The sequence below is a fragment of the Asterias rubens genome, chromosome 2 (genome assembly GCF_902459465.1).
Source record: "Asterias rubens chromosome 2, eAstRub1.3, whole genome shotgun sequence".
Taxonomy (NCBI): domain Eukaryota; kingdom Metazoa; phylum Echinodermata; class Asteroidea; order Forcipulatida; family Asteriidae; genus Asterias; species Asterias rubens.
Window position 1 is genome coordinate 13230673 of NC_047063.1, and position 20819 is coordinate 13251491.

General features: G+C 36.7%; 1 protein-coding gene across 2 annotated transcripts in view; it reads right to left on the reverse strand.

Moving 5' to 3' along the window:
- The window catches only part of LOC117307256, a 42296-nt gene that overhangs the window by 13910 nt on the left and 7567 nt on the right, over positions 1-20819 (reverse strand). For both annotated transcript variants that reach the window (XM_033791949.1, XM_033791948.1), the window contains exons 2-8: positions 19324-19432; positions 18642-18718; positions 10606-10740; positions 6067-6135; positions 5334-5396; positions 2392-2534; positions 29-95 (exon numbers count right to left, since the gene is read on the reverse strand). In XM_033791949.1, the coding sequence (XP_033647840.1) occupies positions 29-95; positions 2392-2534; positions 5334-5396; positions 6067-6135; positions 10606-10740; positions 18642-18718; positions 19324-19432 (663 nt within the window). The remainder of the gene's footprint in view (positions 1-28; positions 96-2391; positions 2535-5333; positions 5397-6066; positions 6136-10605; positions 10741-18641; positions 18719-19323; positions 19433-20819) is intronic.

Here is a 20819-nt window from a genome sequence, read left to right on the forward strand (position 1 = left end):
TATGGATATCATATTATCTGAGGCTTACCCCTGCTTTAATCTGTGCTCTAACAAAGTCAATGCAGATCATTGTACCTGTCCGCCCACAACCAGCACTGAAAGAAGAAGAAACAACACATTAGAATTGTCAACATGATTGAACTCGTGAGCTTTGATTCTTTGACTCATAGTTGATTACTAATACTAGATCAATTTTAAAGACGGCAGTGGCCATGAGCAGCTTTTACTGATGCAAGATTTAAGGGCCTCAGACTATCAAGGTCTTACAAGTTAAGATCAAGTCCTGAACTGTAATTTTTTGATGAAATGACAATATGCAGTTTAAAAATCAATAAACAACATTTCTATTTCCTACCTAGTTTTTCAAGCATTGCAAACAAATTATTGACTACAACAACAAAAAAAATAAAAATATAAAGCCTAAAGTACCACAAAATATTGCATTTTTCATATTTATTCGCTATGCTGAAAGTACATGTAATTTTTTGTACTTATAACAAACATAATTTGAATAACTTTGATATTTATCTCCAAGTACAAAGATTTATGACCAAATCAATTGACAAGCCAAAGTCATGTCTAAGCTGTAAAAAATAAATGAATTATAACCAACAGTGAAATGTTTTTAGAAGACAGCTACAAATAAAAACATCCCAACAAGTTTCGATATTTAATTGATAGCGCTGCTCTTAACTGCGCATCATCACTTCAAGAAAAGGGGTCAGAACAGCCAGCCAGTACCCCCCCCCCCCCCACTTTCAATTCCCTATGTCTCACTCTTACGTCTTACCCCCCACATGGGAAGCTCAGTATTTGGACTATCAGCTTGCACACTCACCGGGAAATAAATAAAACAAGTTTCCCCAACTCAGGAAATCAGCCACCCTAGGGGGGAAACAGGTTGCCATGGCAAGCCAAACGGCCAATTTGGATACGTGGGGGCTCAGAGGTTTCACATGCTTAATAATATTACACACATGTAATAACTGTGCTCATACGTTTACATGTATAACAAAGATGAACAGGGTAGACTTCACAAAGAGTAAAGACTAGTCTTATCTGGAATTAGGACGAGTGTTACTCGTCCAAAGTTAAGACAAGCCTTAAAGGAACATTAGCCTACAAAATTGTTTTCTGTGAACAAAACAATTGCTGGCAGTGTAATCCACCATGTACATATACTGACAAACCTGTAGAAGTTTTAGATCTATCGGCCATCTGGGTCTCAATGAAACAACCGATAACAAATTTTGCATGACATCGATTAAAAATTAGTTATTTGGGGGAGTTCATCAAAAAAACTACAAATGAATTGTTGTCAGGATCCCGACATTATCTCATATCCATCAGCCTTGAGTACATCCCAACAAGGATGACTCAAATGCTGAATCAAACTACAGTAATAACATCGAAACATTTGAAACGTAACAGAAAACATATTAGTTTACATGTTACATGTATTCTGTGCATTGTCCATTGCATGCAAATGTTTTGGTGAACTTTTTGTTTTTAAACAGCATTGACAGTCAAATTTTTGTCAGCTCAAAGAAAAAGTTCAGAACAAAAAAAATTCTTTCGGTGAAAATCAACCAATGCAATCATTTTGCTAAAAATATCTTATTTAATACAAATGATACATGACACAAATATGTCATAAAATGTTTACTTCCAAAGACTGTTTATTTAGGCTTCGCTTCATTACAATCAAAGCTAGTATCGTTAAATATTTCTTTGGGTGATACTAAAAATTCCAATAAATTTTTATGACAAGTAATAAACTTTTTAGATCACTGATCATTTTGCCTAAATAGTCGTTTAGTCGTTTGGTCATGGTGATAGCCTTGCAAAATGGAAAACTGGTATGAATGAAGATGTCCAATAGCCACTGTTGATATTGGTTTTCTTTAAGATTTCCTTTGTTACTGGTTTCCTCAAAACCTATTCTCTAAGGTGAAAGACGTGCAATGTAACCAAACCGAGCCTGTAAGTAGAAATGGTCTTGTTCCTTTTTGTACAATGAATACTAGCATCCATTACTATTATTGGATACAGGGAATTAGACCAAGATGGTGGCATTATCATAAAGGTGTATAAACCTTTCTTGTGACATGTCACAGCCCAAGTTTTCGCCATGGAAACCTATGGAAAACCATCAATGCAAAGCAAAAACAGATACAAATGTCTGTAACTACAATGTATGTCACACAAAATATTCAAAGATAGTGTTGAATTTATTGGATGCAAAACAATTGGAGGTATTTTATTTAGTTGAAAGTTTGCAGAAAATTATGAATATGTTGAAAATATCTGTTAAACGGTTAAGTGTTTTACTAAACCGGCGCACTTTGTTTATCAACAAAGGAAAGGTCTATTGTTGTGAATGTGGCTTACCTGCAATGCATGACCACTGGGTGGTCTTCATTAGGCAAATACTCCCTGAATAGTTTTATCATATCCATGATGGGTTGCACAGTCTTAGGTACACCGTGATCCGGCCACGCCGTGTAGTGGAACTGGTTTATAACTCTTTCCTCCTGCGTAATCATTTCAGAAAAAAATTAAAACAATTAGCCCAAGTCTGATAAAGAAATAAGTTTCTTCCTCCTTGTTTTAAGATAAAATTCAATATCTGAGCCCAGTTCGTACCAGAGCTACCAACTTTTGAAACTTGCAATCATGGAAATTTTGTACACTTTTGAGGGAGATATTAAGAACTGCATTAAAAATAATTATGAGCACAAAATTTTATTTGGTAACGAGTAATGGGGAGAGGTTGATAGTATAAAACATTGTGAGAAACGGCTCCCTCTGAAGTGACAGAGTTTTCGAGAAAGAAGCAATTTTCCATGAATTTGATTTCGAGAGCTGAGAATTAGATTTTGAGGTTCCCAAATCAAGCATCTGAAAGTACACAACTTCGTGTGACAAGGGTGTTTTTTCTTTCATAGCTATCTCGCAACTTCGACGACCAATTGAGTTCATATTTTCCCAGGTGTGTTATTTTGTGCAATTACCAATAGTGTCCAGTGTCTTTAAACATAACAGGGAAAAGTTAATCAGTGAGATTTTCAAATTTGCACATCACGCCTTATTTTCAAAACTTCCCTCATTCAGACTACCAAAAACCTGGTTTTCAGTAAATTTTAACGAGTAGTGATACCGCACAACTTGACAAGATTATTGGGTTAAATTCCCAAGCCAATTGCTTATTTTTATCATAAAAAATTATGCTTTGTTAAAACTCATTTAAAGCCATTGGACACTTTCGGTAAACAGTATTGTCCAAGTCCCACACTTCGTGTATTACAACTTATATATAAAATAACAAACCTGTGAAAAATTTAGGCTCAATCGGTCATCGGAGTCGGGAGAAAATAACGGGAAAACCCACTCTTGTTTCCGCACGTTTCGCCGTGTCATGACATGTGTTAAAAATAAATCCGTAATTCTCTCTATTGAGAATTGATATTGTTTCAAGGTTTTCTCAAAAAGTAAAGCATTTCATGGAATAATATTTCAAGATAAGTCTTTCATCATTACTTCTGTAAACCCTGTAAATTATTTGTAAATCTGTGAACTTTTTTTTCTTTTTCTGTACCGAAAGTGTCCAATGGCTTTAAAGGGAAGGTACATTAAAAAAAGAAATTGTGAGAAGCCTATCAAAGCTTTTGATAGTATAAGCATTCCAAGAAACATTTCACTGCAATGGTTTAAAGCCAGTATACACTTTCGGCACAGAAAGAAGAAAAAAAAGTTCACAGATTTACAAATAACTTACAGGGTTAACAGAAGGTAATGGTGAAAGACTTCTCTTGAAATATTATTCCATGAAATGCTTTACTTTTCAAGAAAACATTAAAACAATTATAAATTCTGGTTGACGAGAATTACGGATTTATTTTAAAACACATGTAATGACACGGCGAAACATGCGGAAACAAGGTTGGGTTTTCCCCGTTATTTTCTCCCGACTCCGATGACCGGTTGAGCCTAAATTTTCACAGGTTTGTTATTTTTTATATCAGTTGTGAATTGTGATACACGAAGTGTGGGCCTTTGGACAATACTGTTTACCGAAAGTGTCCAATGGCTTTAATGTGAAAAGATGACAAATTTTATGCACCAAAATGTTAAAACCGAGAAGCGTTACTGTCAGTAACATTTCTCAGAAAGTGTTTTCCAATTACAGATTGTTCTTCCTGCATGGACATATTCGCTCCAAATTTTCAGTGATATCTCAAAAATGCAACCTCCTTTAGAAATGTGTTAGCAGGTTAGTTTTATTGTGTACATCTACATTTATAAACAATTAAGCAATTGCATGCTTCAAAAACACCAAAGGTAAACTTTTGTCTTTAATGGGGTTGAATCAGTGGTGGAAAGACATTGACTGCAAGTTTATTATCTACATGTATACATCATTCTGTGGGGGTTGTGGCCTGTTCCTATGGCAGGAAACCCCGCCAAAACAAACAAACCTACACAGACTTTCCTCTGTCTTGAGGTTTTTATCCTTCCAAAAATCCTGCTTAACAGAGACTAGTAAGCAGCAAAACAATTGACATTGTTGAAACAGGTGCCCTACTCACGTCTTGCTAAGCAAAGAATTTTGCTAAGTAGTATTTTCTGCTCCACAGCTTTTTGAAATTGGGCACTGCTCAAAAAGTGTAATGTACATAGGTACATCTATTCCTGAACTCTGCCCCATCCTGCCATTCAACACAATGGATTCCTTCCTGTGATCATTTACTAGTCAAATGTAGTACACCTTGACTTGTAGACAGTCCATGTCTGAGTCATTGTGCCATGAGACAGAAAATCCCGAACCCATGAACGAGATAATTTCCCAGTTTTGAAAAGAAAACATCTAAAGTGCAAATAACGCATTCTCATGAGTTGTTATTGAACACAAAATAAGAGATTCTTAGAAGCACTGGACTTGTTTGGTAGTTGACAAAGACTGGTATTCTCACTTGGTGTATCCAACATATGACAAACCTGTGAAAATTTTGGCTCAATTGGGTCATCAAAGTTGCAAGAAAATAATGAAAGAAAAAAAAAAATCTTATACACAAATGTGTGTGCTTTCAGATGAGGCTGAAGTCTTTCTCAGATTAAAATATTTCAGTGAAAAATTACCTTTTTCACAAAAACCCACTACTTCAGAGGGAGTCGTTTCTCCCAATGTTTTTCCTATCAACAGCTCTCCGTTGCTCATTACCGAGTAAACGGTTATGCTTATATATATTTTGAGTAATTACCAAACGTGTCCAGTGCCTTTTAGTTCTGATGTTCCTTGCATATATTTTTTTAAATACAGTTTAAAAACATACCACTTGATTGTTGACTTTGAGCGTCCGAATCAGAAAGTCTGGCGTCACGCCCAACTGTCTAATCTGTAAGAGTAAAATACAAAGAAGTTCATTTTGATAAGATATGACTTCTTCGGCCTTGCAGCTGCAGGGAGTCTCATCTAATTTAAACAGAAGCCAGCTTTATTGTGCCTTCCATCTCCTTCCGATGCACTCAGACACTGGGGCCATAATAAGGGTGTGATACAGAGCTGCAAATGTTTGCATCTATCTTGCAATTATGGGGAGATTTTGTACACAAACAAGGAGATACTTAGAATTCCATTTACACTAGGGGCCGTTCAGAATGTTTTATCATTTATATTGTTTTTCTAGAAATTGTGGATGGGTGGGTCATAAGAAATATTTGAAAATTGAAATTCAGTTTTTATTAAAAAAATATACATAATATTAAAAAATTACAAAAACCTTACAATTCGACCAAGCAATTTGACAGAGCAGTGTCTTTCCACTTCACCATCAAGACTGCCCGGTATTCAGAGGCAGTTCGCACATGCATTATTTTAACTGCGGGTACCGCAACAATTTATAGTTACATCAGGGATAAAAATGATCTGATGTGTCGTATTCTCAGTACTTTCAAGATATTATTGGGAAAAAAAAAAAACCCAGACGGGGTTTAGTCTAAATACTAAAATGAAATATAAAATTGCTTGAAGAAATCATTCCCTGGTACCCATGCTGAATTACTTACCAGTGTGACTGTGATCTCCCCAAACTGTTTCCTCTCATTCTCTTCTGCCCAGTACTTCTCACATTTATGCTGAATGGAGAAAACAATCAAAAGTTTATCAAAGTATTAAAGCATGTAATTGACAGTGAGAACAACAAACAGGCATGAAAAATGTTTCCGTTTGTTTTTCTCGAACAAAAGAAAGCAAACTTACCTAAAACAATATCATTGGCATTTGAAAACAAATTGCTTTTAATTACTACTGAAAAAAAACCCCCCAAAAAAAACCCAAACATATTTTGCGCAGAAATGTTTCCTTAAACCTGTTTAAAAACAAATTGAGGCTATTGTGTACCTGGTACATGTTTTACGTTGAACTTGTGACCAATATTTCGGAGAACAACCGATTTACTTAGTAGTTTGCTGCCAACTAGTGCTCGAAAGTCTCCCATTTATATGATTAATATGTCATAGTGGCAAGTCTGACATTCAAACAGATAAGCCATAATAATATCGGGGGGGGGGGCTGCCTGCTGTCTATTGCCTCACAGAATGTAATTTCCTGGTGCACAGTTTCATGAAATCAACTACGTATGATGTGGAGACCATTAGATGAGCCCAAAAGGCAAATTTCACAAAGAGCTAAGATTGATCTTAAGCTTTGTATCAATCTAAATTGCTTAGCAAAGTGTGATGTCACAATGCAAATCAATATGGTGATACTGACAACTCATTCCAAGATCGATCTTAGCTTTTTGTGAAAGCATCCCCTGGGCCCAATTCATAGACCAAAGATTGAACTTCAGTGCCGATCCATCTTCACTGCTAAGCAAAGTGTGATGTCACAATGTGATACTGACAGCTCATAAATCTTCAGATAAATCTTAGTGTTTTGTACAATCGAGCCAGAATAAACTAGTACAGTTTTTCCTTCACTCCCACACCATGGTGAACAGTTTGAAGTGATTAATTAAATTGAGCTGAGGAAGTGCCATAAGTGGTAAAAAACCTTATTTATACTGACTTGTATTGTTAAGATTTAAATGGATTTCTATGGTTACAAACGTCATAACAAGGAAACAGCATGTTATTTGTCTCAAAAACAACCAACAAACATTTCACAATGTAAACAAAATCAATCTTTCGTGGCCCAGTTTTATGGCTCTGCTTACACTTACCAAAGAATCGGTGCTTACGTAAGCAGGGAATTTCGCGCTTAAGTCAAGTGTATTTCACGGGTAAGTAGAGCATTTTTGCTAGGCATTCTTTGTCTGCACAACTAGTGCAGATTTTGGCCGCTTGCACAGTTAAGCAGAGAACAAACGCAGAATTCAGTGGTAAGCAGCCATTAAATTAGACCCTGATTGAAACATCAATTCTTCTGTTCAATTTCATGGACGTTACAAGTCCTGCATAGCTTAAGAGTCCCTGCCTGTAAGAGTGTACCAAGTGGTGGATTCATGGGTTTTCAGATCTTCTTCTAAAAAATTAGAGTGATACATCATCATACAAAACGAATAAATCCAAAATTTTAGTTTGCTGACGCTTTCGGTTTTGGAGTTACCAGTTATCAAAGTTTCGGCCTAAAAGCCCTCGAGAAACAAATAGTACATTCCCTGTAAACACAAAAATGTGCGCCAAGGTCATCCCAACAAAAGTAAAACATTTTTTGAAACCTCCAGTTTGGCTTATAACAAAAGTAAAAAAAAAAAAAAGGGATCTCGTTGGCGCGTCATGTTACGCGCACCTGAACCTTTGACGAACAGTGTCCTCGTGCCATTTTCAACGCCTCATAACTCAGCGCGCCTATAAGATCCCATGAATTAAACATGTTCAAATGAAAGAGCTTGCATCCCTAAAACAAATTTAAGTGCAAAGTGCGTGGGATCTCGTTGGCGCAGAGAGATAATAGAGGTCAAAGTTCCAATTTTACCAATATATTGCGTTTTCGCACCTCCGTAACTTCGCGCGCCAACAACAAAAAATTGTTTTTATGGCAACTGGGTATTGGAACAGTTTTCATCTAATGACAAATGAAAAAAGAATCTTGGGATCTCTGCAACTTGCATGTCAAAAGATTTTTTGAAAATTTTCTAAAGTATTGTCATTCCACACATTTTGGCCTAAATTGGCACAACATTCCCTTTTTTTATCACTGTAAGTATCTATGCCAACAAGATCCCATCAATGTTTTCTTGTATTTGGTTAAGTTGAGTGTTCCTAAACAGATTTCAATTGAAAAATAATTGGGATCATGTTGGCCCACCAATATAACAAAGGTCAAAGGTCATATGAAACTACACTACTGCCTATTTCGGGCGATTTTGCGTCGTCTAGAAATCTACGCGCCAATATGATCCCATTAAGTTGTCTGCGTTTTATGATTATATAGATTCTCAGCAACACATAAAAAGCAAAAACCAAATGGGATTTGAGTGGCGCTAACAAATATTACAGATCAAAAGTTCACAATACATGCCTATACACATTGTACTTATGCATTGCTGTGGCAACCGAAAGTGAGAAATATCCCCCAATTTCAAAATGTTGGCAAACCATGAAGGGGATAGGTCTCCAAAATGAATTTTAAACAAGATATAGACTGGACTTGTTTTTACAAATGGTGTTAGTTTAATGTTGGTTGGTAACTGTTGCCAAGGTCAAAGGTTACAAAGAATATGGGTGTTTTTATATTTCTGTCAAGAGCCAACTTCAGAGCCTTTTCAAGATTTTATTTAAAGAACAAGGGCTCTATCCTTTCAGTTTGGGACAGCCACTTATAATATCTAGGCACATATGGTTGTCCCAAATTAATTATAGAGCCCTTCCTTATTTGATTAAATGTTGACAGGGCTTCGAAGTTGGTTCTTGACAGAAAATGTATTACAAAACACCAATATTTTCTGTGGAGAGCCAACTTCAAAGCCATGTCAACATTTTATCAAATGAACAAGGGCTCTATAATTAATTTGGGACAATCACATGTGCCTAGATATTATAAGTGGTTTTCCCCAACATAAAGGATAGAGCCCTTGTTCATTAAATAAAATCTTGAAAAGGCTCTGAAGTTGGCTCTTGATAGAAAATATAAAAAACACCCATATTCTTTGTAACCTTTGACCTTGGCAACAGTTACCAACCAACATTAAACTAACACCATTTGTAAAAACAAGTCCAGTCTATATCTTGACCAAAATTCGTTTTGGAGACCTATCCCCTTCATGGTTTGCCAACATTTTGAAATTGGGGGATATTTCTCACTTTCGGTTGCCACAGCAATGCATAAGTATAGGCATGTATTGTGAACTTTTGATCTGTAATATTTGTTAGCGCCACTCAATCCCATTTGGTTTTTGCTTTTTATGTGTTGCTGAGAATCTATATAATCATAAAACGCAGACAACTTTTTAATAATGGGATCATATTGGCGCGTGGATTTCTAGACGACACAAAATCGCCCGAAATAGGCAGTAGTGTAGTTTCATGTGACCTTTGACCTTTGTTATATTGGTGGGTCAACATGATCCCAATTATTTTTCAATTGAAATCTGTTTAGGAACACTCAACTTAATCAATTACAAGAAAACATTGATGGGATCTTGTTGGCATAGATACTTACAGTGATGAAAAAAGGGAATGTTGTGCCAATTTAGGCCAAAATGTGTGGAATGACAATACTTTAGAAAATTTTCAAAAAATCTTTTGACATGCAAGTTGCAGAGATCCCAAGATTCTTTTTTCATTTGTCATTAGATGAAAACTGTTCCAATACCCAGTTGCCATAAAAACAATTTTTTGTTGTTGGCGCGCAAAGTTACGGAGGTGCGAAAACGCAATATATTGGTAAAATTTGAACTTTGACCTCTATTATCTCACTGCGCCAACGAGATCCCACGCGCTTTGCACTTAAATTTGTTTTAGGGATGCAAGCTCTTTCATTTGAACTTGTTCAATTCATGGGATCCTACAGGCGCGTTGAGTTATGAGGCGTTGAAAATGGCACGAGGGCACTGTTCGTCAAAGGTTCAGGTGCGCGTAAAATGACGCGCCAACGAGATCCCAAATTTGTTTTTTTACTTTTGTTATAAGCCCAACTGGAGGTTTCAAAAAATGTTTTACTTTTTGTGGGATGACCTTGGCGCACGTTTTTGTGTTTACAGGGAATGTACTATTCGTTTCTTGAGGGCTTTTTGCCCCAAACTTTCATAACTGGTAACTCCAAAACCGAAAGCGTCAGCAAACTAAAATTTTGGATTTATTCGTTTGGTATGATGGTGTATCACTCTAATTTTTTTGAAGAAGATCTGCGAACCCATGAATCACACCCCCCCCCCCCTAATTTGGTACATTCTTACAGGCAGGGACTCTTAACCAACCATATAAAGCTATGCACACTGTTCACAAACAGGCAGCATGTTTGGATTATCTTTTTCAAAGTATAACGGAACCTTCAAACAACTAATGTTTCAACTGAAAGCATCGAAACAACAATGATTTCCTCTGTAACTTCAACCTTCACCCCAATATATACGACAGAGTGACCATTTATATCTCATGTACCTTTCCTCCCTCGTACTCATTGCATGCCATTATGACAACCTCCACCCCGCTCTCCCACAACATCCTCCAGAAGTCGACCACAGTGTGCGGTAACGGACCCTGCGCTGCGATGTAGACTTTCTTGCCATGTACATCCTGGTAAAGAGAAACCAGATTTGTTAATGTCAAACGTATTTGATTTGTTTCAGTTTTGTTTAAAATCAGTAAAATCAATATACATGATATCATCAAGAATGTACAATGTAAATTAACACAATGTGTAATGTTTGTATGTAATTGAATCAATGGTTTTGATGACTACATGTATGTCAAAGGTTAAATCATGTACAGTTTTATTTCTTTGTTCAGTGTTTCATGTACATGGAATCAAAACTACAAAGTTAAACTTCCTGGTGTTTAAACTAGCATTGATTCAAATTCAACCCAGATTCAATCTGGCTGGCTTTAAATCTGAAATCTGAATTGATAGGAAATACTGGTGTATATCCTGGACACAATTTCATGACGTGGTTACCAAAGATTTATTTGATTTGCGGCGCTTTGTTAAGGGTCTGGGTACTTTTTGAAGGACACAAAAGACAATGTCCACAGATTTGACATAAAACTCACACATTTTGAAAGTAATGTTGGTAAAAAAGCTTCCCATTACTTGTAAGGTGCTGTAGTTTTGTGAGAAATGAGTAAAACATGTTACGAAAATTATTTAGCATGTAAAATGAATTTTCATGACATTGTTTTACTCATTTCTCAAAAACTACAGCACCTCAGCTAGTAATATTTTAAGGTAAGCTTTCTACTACCATTATCTTCAAACTGTGTAAGTTTAATGTAAATCTGTGTTCATTGTGTTTTATGTTACAACAATTTTCTTAAACACGTATATCTACACAGCACAGCAATGTCATGTTTGAGAAGTTTCGTTTTCATATTTGGATTTATTGGTATTAAGAATACTTCATTACTCAACAAAACTGAAAGATATTCATGAGACTCAATTTCAAAATTTAACATAATTTGTTTTTAATTATTACACAGAGAAGTATTTTTACTCAAATGAAAAACACAAGAAAGGATCGGGCCTGTGTTCTAGTGTAAAATTTGAGCCCTGGTGAATACAATCCAACTCTAATAGATCTACACTTACTTCCCTTTAACACTAACATTTTGAAATACTGGTTGAATGGCCTTTCCAAATTCTGATCAAATATTTAGTTTATTGAATTGAAGCATTTCCTCCTTGTCAATATCAATTATATCTTCTGCCGATTAATTACATGTTCATGTTAAAGTCCTTCATGTCTAACGAATTAAAACATGGACTTAAATGATAAATTGTTCAAGATCCAACAACACAGCATGACATGTACAACACTAACAGGTTTGAATTTGGTTCTTGAAGGGTGAGCTGGCAAGTGGCAAGTATCCCTGTAAGTATTTAAAAACAATCACTTTTTTGGAGGAGTGGGGGATGGGGGGGGGGGGGGGGGGGGAGGTTGTCCAGTTTTAATCATTACAGTACAGGCAGGGTGTATACTTTACAAGTTACTGTCAAAGCCATGTATTCTCATTCTGTTTTTCCCAACATGTAAATAACAAACCTGTGAAAATTTTGGCTCAAATGGTCATCAAAGTTGCAAGAGAATAATGAAAGAAAAAAAAAACCCTTTTGCACAAATTTGCCTAATAATGAAATGCTACAGACCTGAAGTCTTTTAATATTGAAGTGAGAAATTACCTCTTTCTACAAAATGTTTTTACTTCAGAGGAAGACCTTTCATACAACGTTTTATACTGTATACAGCTCTCCATTGCTCATTACCAAGTAAGTTTTTACGCACAAAAATAATTTTCAGTAATTACCAGTAGTGTCCAGTGCCTCTAAACAAAATGTTTTAAAGTATAAATTCAACATCCATGGGGTGAACTAGTAGACACGCTGCCCCCATAGTCTTTCAAAAGTGGGGAATCCGGTTAGAATTAACATGCCCTCCTTTTAGCCTTAGTGCCAATTCTAAATATTCAAATAGACTTGTTCAGATGGAGTGAACTTTCAAACTGAAAATAGCCTTTCCATTATGAGATGAAGTTTATGAAAAAAAGTGACAGTCGGCAATAATTCAATCGACTAGACTGAAATGAATGCATTCTTCCCAAAGTAACACCTTTGAAGGCTTTGGACACTATTGGTAATTACTCAAATAACGAGTAATGAGGAGAAGTTGATAGTATAAAACATTGTAAGAAACGGCACTCTCGCAAGTGATGTAGATTTCGAGAAAGAAGTGTTTTTCCACGAATTTGATTTCGAAACCTCAAGTTTAGAATTTGAGGTCTCAAAGTTTAGAATTTGAGGTCTCAAAATCAAGCATCTGAAAGCACACAACTTCGTGTGACAAGAGTACTTTTCTTTCATTATTATCTCGCAAATTCGACGACCAATTGAGCTGAAATTTTCACAGGTTTATTTTATGCATACGTTGAGATCCACCAAGTGAGAAGACTGGTCTTTGACAATTACCAATAGTATTCAGTGTCTTTAAAATTCAAAGTGCAGTTTGATTGAATGAATGTGCATGGCAATGGTCAGCACTGTGGTGGTGATACAGTCCCTATCTCATTGAATTACACCACTCTACAAACACATTTATCATCAAGAGCTTCTAGCTGATATCATAGAAGTGCAAACAATGAAAGACGGAAATAAAGTAGAATGGACTTTAACGTGAAACTCTGCATCCTGCATTGCACACAGATAACTGGGAAACATTTTGGTCAGCATAACGGTTTAACCAACAGATAAATTTGCTCTGGAAATCTTATGGCTTTACACACAGATCTAGGGTCCATCCTGTCCAATAGACACACACACACCCAATCTTGTATTTAAGCATGCAACGTTGGACCTCTTTTGCAACAGCTCCCATTGGTTTTGTACACATTTCCCATCTGTGGACCTTTTCTCGAAGCGTGGGTGTTATTAGTCCCCGGTTTGAATGTGTATAACTAATGTAGGCGCACACACACACACCAGCCGATGAACAACAAACTGAACATCTAGGCTAAGTAACATCCAAAAAAGAGAATGTTAACAAATTTGAAGAATTTGTTAAAAATCTACAAAACAGCAGACTGTGTTCTTTCGCGAATTTCACAAAAAAAAAAAAAAAAATTCAAGGGATATTTATGTGAATCATTATGGTCTCCCTTTGGCAGAGAATCAACGTAAAGATGTGTTTGATCAATTTATCATTAAAATAAATGGTACATGAAGTGGGTCAACTGCTCGGCAAATCTCTCAGCCTGTCCCCCTCAAATAAAATTGGCCCCTGATCGAAACACAGTGTATGTTTATGTTTGATAATTTTCTGGGAAAAAACTATGAATCACCAGAAGTCTGGATATGAAGGCAGGAAACTCTGTGACAGCAGGACCCTGTGCATGGAGGAAACCAAGTCCTGCCATAGTCAGGTGCAGTGTGTGTGTGTGTGTGTGTGAACTGGATATGACAGCCCACAACACTTGCTGTACTTGTTTATGGTCTGTGATGTGTCTGTATGCTTCGTTCTCGAAAGGGCAAGGGCACCCAGGCATTTTCTCCTTGGTAAAGGGCACCCAATAAGGAAATTACAATTTTCTACTGAAGCATTTCAAGGGCACCAAGGCATGGAGGCAATCACCTTTATTACCTCTGTGAAGTAACAAGCCTGCTGTGAAATTGTGTTTGACTCAAACACAGGAACCTGGGTTCCAACCATGCATTTTCTTTTCTCTTCATGCAGCATTTTCTTGTGGTTTCTATGTTGTTTTATCACTTGCCTGTCAAAGACGACAAACTTTTACCATACATGCAACTCTCCCAGAGTTTCCCCAAAACACATTTTCTCTAATGTGGTTCAAACCATAAAAGCACATCTAGTCAGGAGAGTGCTTATTTAATTTCAAAAATATTGTCTGTGTCTGGGCTACCAATTTTGAAAAATTTGCCATACAGATTCTGGCATTTAGATTAACAAAATACTGTTATTTTGCCGTTTCCCTTTTGTTTAAATACTATTTACTTCCTTTAACAGATTCTAAAAATATCCCCTCTGTTTGCAGAAGATCTCGAAAACTACATGTAGTGTATTTCCACTTTCATGTAGTCTACGCTATGTAACAGCTGAACGGAACTTGCATCGTTTGCTTTCACAAACACAAAGACATCAGAAACCATGGATAAAAAATATAAAACTTCAGTACATTAACACACTGTGTACTTTTACATCAGATAAAGGCATATCATAAATTGTCACTGAGGATGTTTTGCCAAGTTTTGAAGGTGAAAATCATAGCCAAGTACAGCATTAAAAGAAGACAAACTCGAAGAAAAACTCGAAAAACCAACTTGAAGACTAACTCAAAGAAAAACTTGAACACAAACTCAAAGACAAACGCAAAGACAAACTCAAAGACAACCTCAAGACAAACTCAAAGGCAAACTAGAAGACAAACTCAAATACAAACTCAAAGACAAATTCAAAGCCAAACTCTAAGACAAACCCAAAGACAAACTCCTAGTCAAACTCAAAGACAAACTCAAAGACACACTCAAGACAAACTCAAAGAAAAACTCAAAGACAAACACAAACAAATTCAAAGACAAACACATGACAAACTCAAAAACAAACTCAAAGACAAACTCCTAGTCAAACTCAAAGACAAACTCCTAGTCAAACTCAAAGACAAAGTCAAAGACAAACTCCTAGTCAAACTCAAAGACACACTCAATACAAACTCAAAGATAAACTCCTAGTCAAACTCAAAGAAAAACTCAAAGACAAACTCAAAGACAAACTCACACCCAAGGCATAAATTAGTAATCACCAAGTAAATACCAAGCTCTGAACAGTTGATGCTAGGGCCTATAAATACTCTAGCTGTGTAAATTCTTTCCATGAGTCAAAACATTGACCGTGATTACCCATCAAGTTCAGAATGTTTTGGCAGCAAAGCCACTCTATTTGCCCCTTCCACCATTGATATCAACTAACGAGGAATTTTTTTTCTTTCTTCTTCTTCTTTCTGAGATTGGGTATAGAGATTGGGCGCCAGCAGTCTGTCAGAAATCCCTTGCTGAGCTGACCTCTGTCATACGGAGCAAGCTTTGGCGTTAATCGCGCTCGTAAATCCAAGATTGCATTCCATCGTCACGATCACGTAAATATATTATGGAATCAAATAAAATCTATCCGGCTATTATTCAAGAACGAACTTCCTGAAGATTCTGAAAAGGCATTTTTGATGTCATTGGTAATTTATGTAGGAAGTGCCCTCGTACATGCGTCCGACTCGAACCCACACTCTACTGAATAGAAACACCAGAGTTTAAATTCGGTGCTTTTAACCGCTCCGCACACACACCCCAATGACTGTAAGAGGGAATGTTGGCCATGCTTATGTTTTTAAAATGCAACAGGAAGTTTCCTGAATGCTGAATGTCTCACAGATAATCAAACCATAATGTAAGCCTTACATAAATCATCACGTTTGTTTCAACCATCAACTGACGAAATGGTTTGGTTTTAGTGTTTTTATTTGGTCAAGGTCTGTGAATTGTCACATGATGTTTTCCTGATTTAAAGATCTTTTTAAAATATGTTGTCAACTTCCCATCAAAAAAATTACAGAAATTGCTAAAATGTTTGCATTTGTGTTGAGTTGGTCTTTTAGTTTCACTGAAATAAAATGTAACATCCTACACATTTAACAGAAACAAACACAACGAGTTGCTTCTTTAAGAAAAATCTCTGCACCAGTTTGAATGACTTTTTTTTTTTCAAGTTGAAAATGTAGATCTGAAACCATGAATCCTTCCAAACCAGCTGTGTGTTTTCCACAAAGAATGGCACATACAGTAATTCATTGATGAGGTTTGACCAATGTGAATAATCCGGCGAATGGTTTGCTGGCCTCAGGGGTTCCTCATTTTACAACTAGACCCTTTAAAAATCACAGATGTTTCCATTCCAGAGGTTAACAGACAATGTGCATAATCACCAGAAACACAAAACCGCACGTTTGGACACAATGTGGAGTCCACATTGTGGACTACTAATTTCCCCCACTGGCGACTGTTTTACTTGGCGATTCCTTTAAAGGAACATTTAAAGGCTCAAGGATTTTTTGGAAAACCTGCATGCCCGAAACGTGTGATAGGCTCCACAAAAACAATGCAACAACATTGTAAAGGACCGGACATGTGACTTTTTGTTTTTGCAAAAAATTAGGTAACTGCCCATCACATAAAACTTTGGAGAGTGAATACAGATTTCCATGGCACTAACAAGAACAAACGAGAGGAAGTCAGCCAAACAGCTAAATAAAAAGTTCATCATGAAGTACAATTAATGTTCAAAGGAAAATTTCTATGTTGCATTCGGTACACATCATGAGAAGCAAAAAAAAAACCAGCAAAAAACAGTCAACAAGCATTTTTGTTAAATTCATCCGTTGACAATGTGTAATTTACATGTATATCCAATAAAATTATACATGGTGTAAAAAAGGAACTCCACTTTCTGGTTGCGAGACCAAAGCAGTCATTAGCAGCTAACACCAAAATGCAAATAGGGGACGCAATGTTTGACCGACATGTACTTCCACTCAAATAGAGAGGTCAAAGTAAAGGTCACGTCCCAACTTGAAATTTTCCAATGTAGTTTGTTAAGGTAATCCAACTTCTAAACACAAAACTAATTTTCATGTTTTCTCTGTAGAATGCTTTTACTAACAAAACTTGATTAAATAAATCAATGTCGGCAATGTCTGGGCAGTCTGTGATGATTATCTCAACGAATGTATGTACTCTAAAGGGTTAATGAAGCGTATGACACCCACCAAATTTCTAAAATCACTCTGTTCGACATAACAGCATTGAATGTGCTACAATGCCATACAGTCGGTGTACAAATGTACATAGAGTTCACTCATAAATGACGCATCACACCAAACACAATTGCAGACTTTTTTTTCTGTCTTTTCCTTTTTGATGACATCTGAAATATGTACTTCCCTATCCACCAAATGAGTAACACGTGCCCCCGTTTTGTGTCACACTGTGACCCCAAGTGCTCTCCAATTAACAGGGCACAGAGATGGAATGTAAGTTAGGTACCAGAATTCGTCCCATGGCCAAGCAGACCAGCTGCCTCTGAAACCTTACCCAAAAGTATGTATACTGCGTTTCATTTGGCTTCATTAATAAAACCATCATCAGAATTTTTGTTCAGAAGCTGCTCAGCACATTTTACTCTTTTATAAAGTATTTTTAGTGGCTGCTCCCTTTTCTCTAAATAATCAAGGCCTGGTACTAATAAAAGCTTGATTGCCAACTCCCACCCACATTTTACTTGAATATTCACCAATCACAGAAAATTGCATTTTTAATACTTCTGGATGTCTATTTATTACAGTTGTTTTCTAACTTGTTGAATGTTTTTAAGAATTTTTTACTCCTGTTGTTATAATCCCGTATTTTCTTATTTTTTAGTTTGTCTATTTTTCCATGTTCAGCGCCCTAGAACATGTTACATGATAAGGGCGCTATATAAGTTTTGGTATTATTATCATTATTTTAAAGTTATGGACAAAAACTCACATAAAATTATGGATTTTACACACATTGTCTACGCTAGAAAATGAAGCCTTGCTTGTTGTTGTTCTTGTACTGAAAGTCCTGAAATAATATTATTTAGTGTTGCTCTTCTCAAAAGTTGCCACCCCTCCCGTTATGACGACAATTGTTTTGATATTTCCTGAAACGATTATTGCTTTTATTTATTTTTGCCATTTTTTTTTATTACTATATATTTTTTTTTTTAGGGGGGGGGGGATTGGGTATAGAAAATGAGCGCCAGCAAACTGTCTGAAATCACTTGCCAAGCTGACCTCTGTCGTACGGAGCAAGCTAAGCGTTGATTGCACTCATCAATCCAAGTCATGGAATCAAAGTTAATATATACAACTACAATTGCAATTCAATGACAAAATAAGTTTACCGTGATGTAGTTGGCGTTGATGTAATCTGATCCTTCAACATCCTCCAGCTCCGGTAAACTGAAGCGTGTATAGTCAACTGTTGAAGGAAAAACAAAAGTGTGTAAAAGAAGCTATGCTTTTCCCTTAACTACAAAACTGTGTACATCTATACAAGGTAAAGTAATCTCTTACATAGTTTTGGGAATCCTTGGATTAGTGGAATCCTACATAAATAAATGAGTTTTTGAGATATTGCTGAAACTCTGGAGCGGTTTTGTCCATGCAGTAAGAATAATCCGTGACTGGAATACACAAAGAAAAGTTTCATACACAAAAATTACTCAGATTGAAATGTTTTTGACTTTCTAAAAAACAACATTCCTTTGAAGGCAAATTGTTACATTTTTAACAGACAGTGTTTCTTACCAAAACCAGGAAATTGTTTTGGGTCATTATTTTGTTGAAGTAATTATATCAGCCAGGATCTGGTAAAAGGGAGTCAAAATTTAAAAAACTGGGTGTCCAAATTGTTCTGTAATTTACAGATACAACAGGGTGTCCAAATTAAAAACAGGGCGTCCCATAAGACACCCAAACACCCTTCTTGCTAACACTATGCTATGAATTATGAGTACCGTGTATCCGGCATGCAGGAGTTTGATTAAATTCCATGACTGAGGAAGGATGGTACAATGTACTTACATGGGAGGATATCTTTGTATCTATTCTTGCGAATGTTGATTTCATTCTCGCCTTCTGCCGTTGAGAAAGTCTTCTCCGTCTTATACCTTGTTGATTGCTGCTTCAGTGCCTGGAATTCATTAATCAAAAACAATTCACGGTTTAATTGAGATACACCTTCATAAACTGAGAGGAAAAAATAATCAGAAAAGGATGGGTTTTGAAAGACAAGTAAAGTAAAGAATGACCTTGACTATTTCTGTCAAAGAGGTCGAGGGCACCCCATCCCTCCTCCTCCTCCATCCAGTTGCAGTTCTACTATGTGTATCAGCAATGTACAAGTACATCATTGTAGCCTTTCCATAACAAACTATAGCCTATAACTTACAGACACAGGGCTCGAAATTAACACTGAATCTCAGGCCCGAGGCTAGTAAACTTACGACAGTGTTTTTGATAACTTAGAACCTCACTGCATTTTTAACCTAACCTGATACAAATATCTTGAAATTCAATTGAATTTTGAAAGTATTTAATTTAAATGAGAGAAACTGTGAAACAACTCAAATGAGACTCTGTGTAGATAATGTTCTTCTCATTTCGATTCCGGTGTGGCGGTCTCAAATGTCCCATGTGCTAAAAGATCCGGATTACCAACTACGGTAGTATTACGTCATGCCATACCTGCGCACAGCAAGCAAAAGTAGTAGATTTTAGTGCCGTGCTGAGTCGACTGTTTTGCTCAAGCTCGTAGCTGTCATGGCGGCTTCCACAAGTAAATGTGTGGTGAACGAGTGGAGCGTCTTTGAGAGTATTGCGAAAAAAAGTAAACACATAATAAAGTATTTGAGGAGCGAAAATTACGAAGAATGTTCATATGAAAGCCAGAAGAGGGTTTTGGGTTGCCAGTCGGAAAAAAGCACACATACGATTACAAAAGAGGTCTCGAAGATTAATTCACGGCGGTAGCAGAGCACAGGAGACTCACGCCCGCAACGACAGCATGCTACCTAATCCCGGAAAGCTTGGCACGCCAGACTTCTGAGACCATGACTACGGCGTGCCGAAATGCCTGGTGACGTCACCCGGATCTTTCAGCACGCCACAGATCTGAGACCGCGACACAGGTATTGTAACAATCTCTCTACGTACAAGCCCTGCCGCCGTCTTGTGAATTCCACGCCGCCCCCCCCCAAAAAAAAACAAAAAAACAACACTCCAAACCCATTAATAAATAAAAACTAAGTCCTTATACAATACACATAAAACAACACAAGAAAAGGAGGACTTCTCTTTGTGCTCATTGTTTAATTTAGCGATGTCTCAATTGGTGTTGTACATTGAAAGCAAAGCGAGGACGCCCTCGCTCTGTCAAAACACCCGGACCCCTTTTGTTAAAACATGTCAGTTTCAACTGGTAGACCCACCCACCACATCAACAACCAAAATGGTACCTGTATCAGGATGTATCAGATAACACAACATGCACAAGGACGTATTTGAAATAGGCTGAGCTT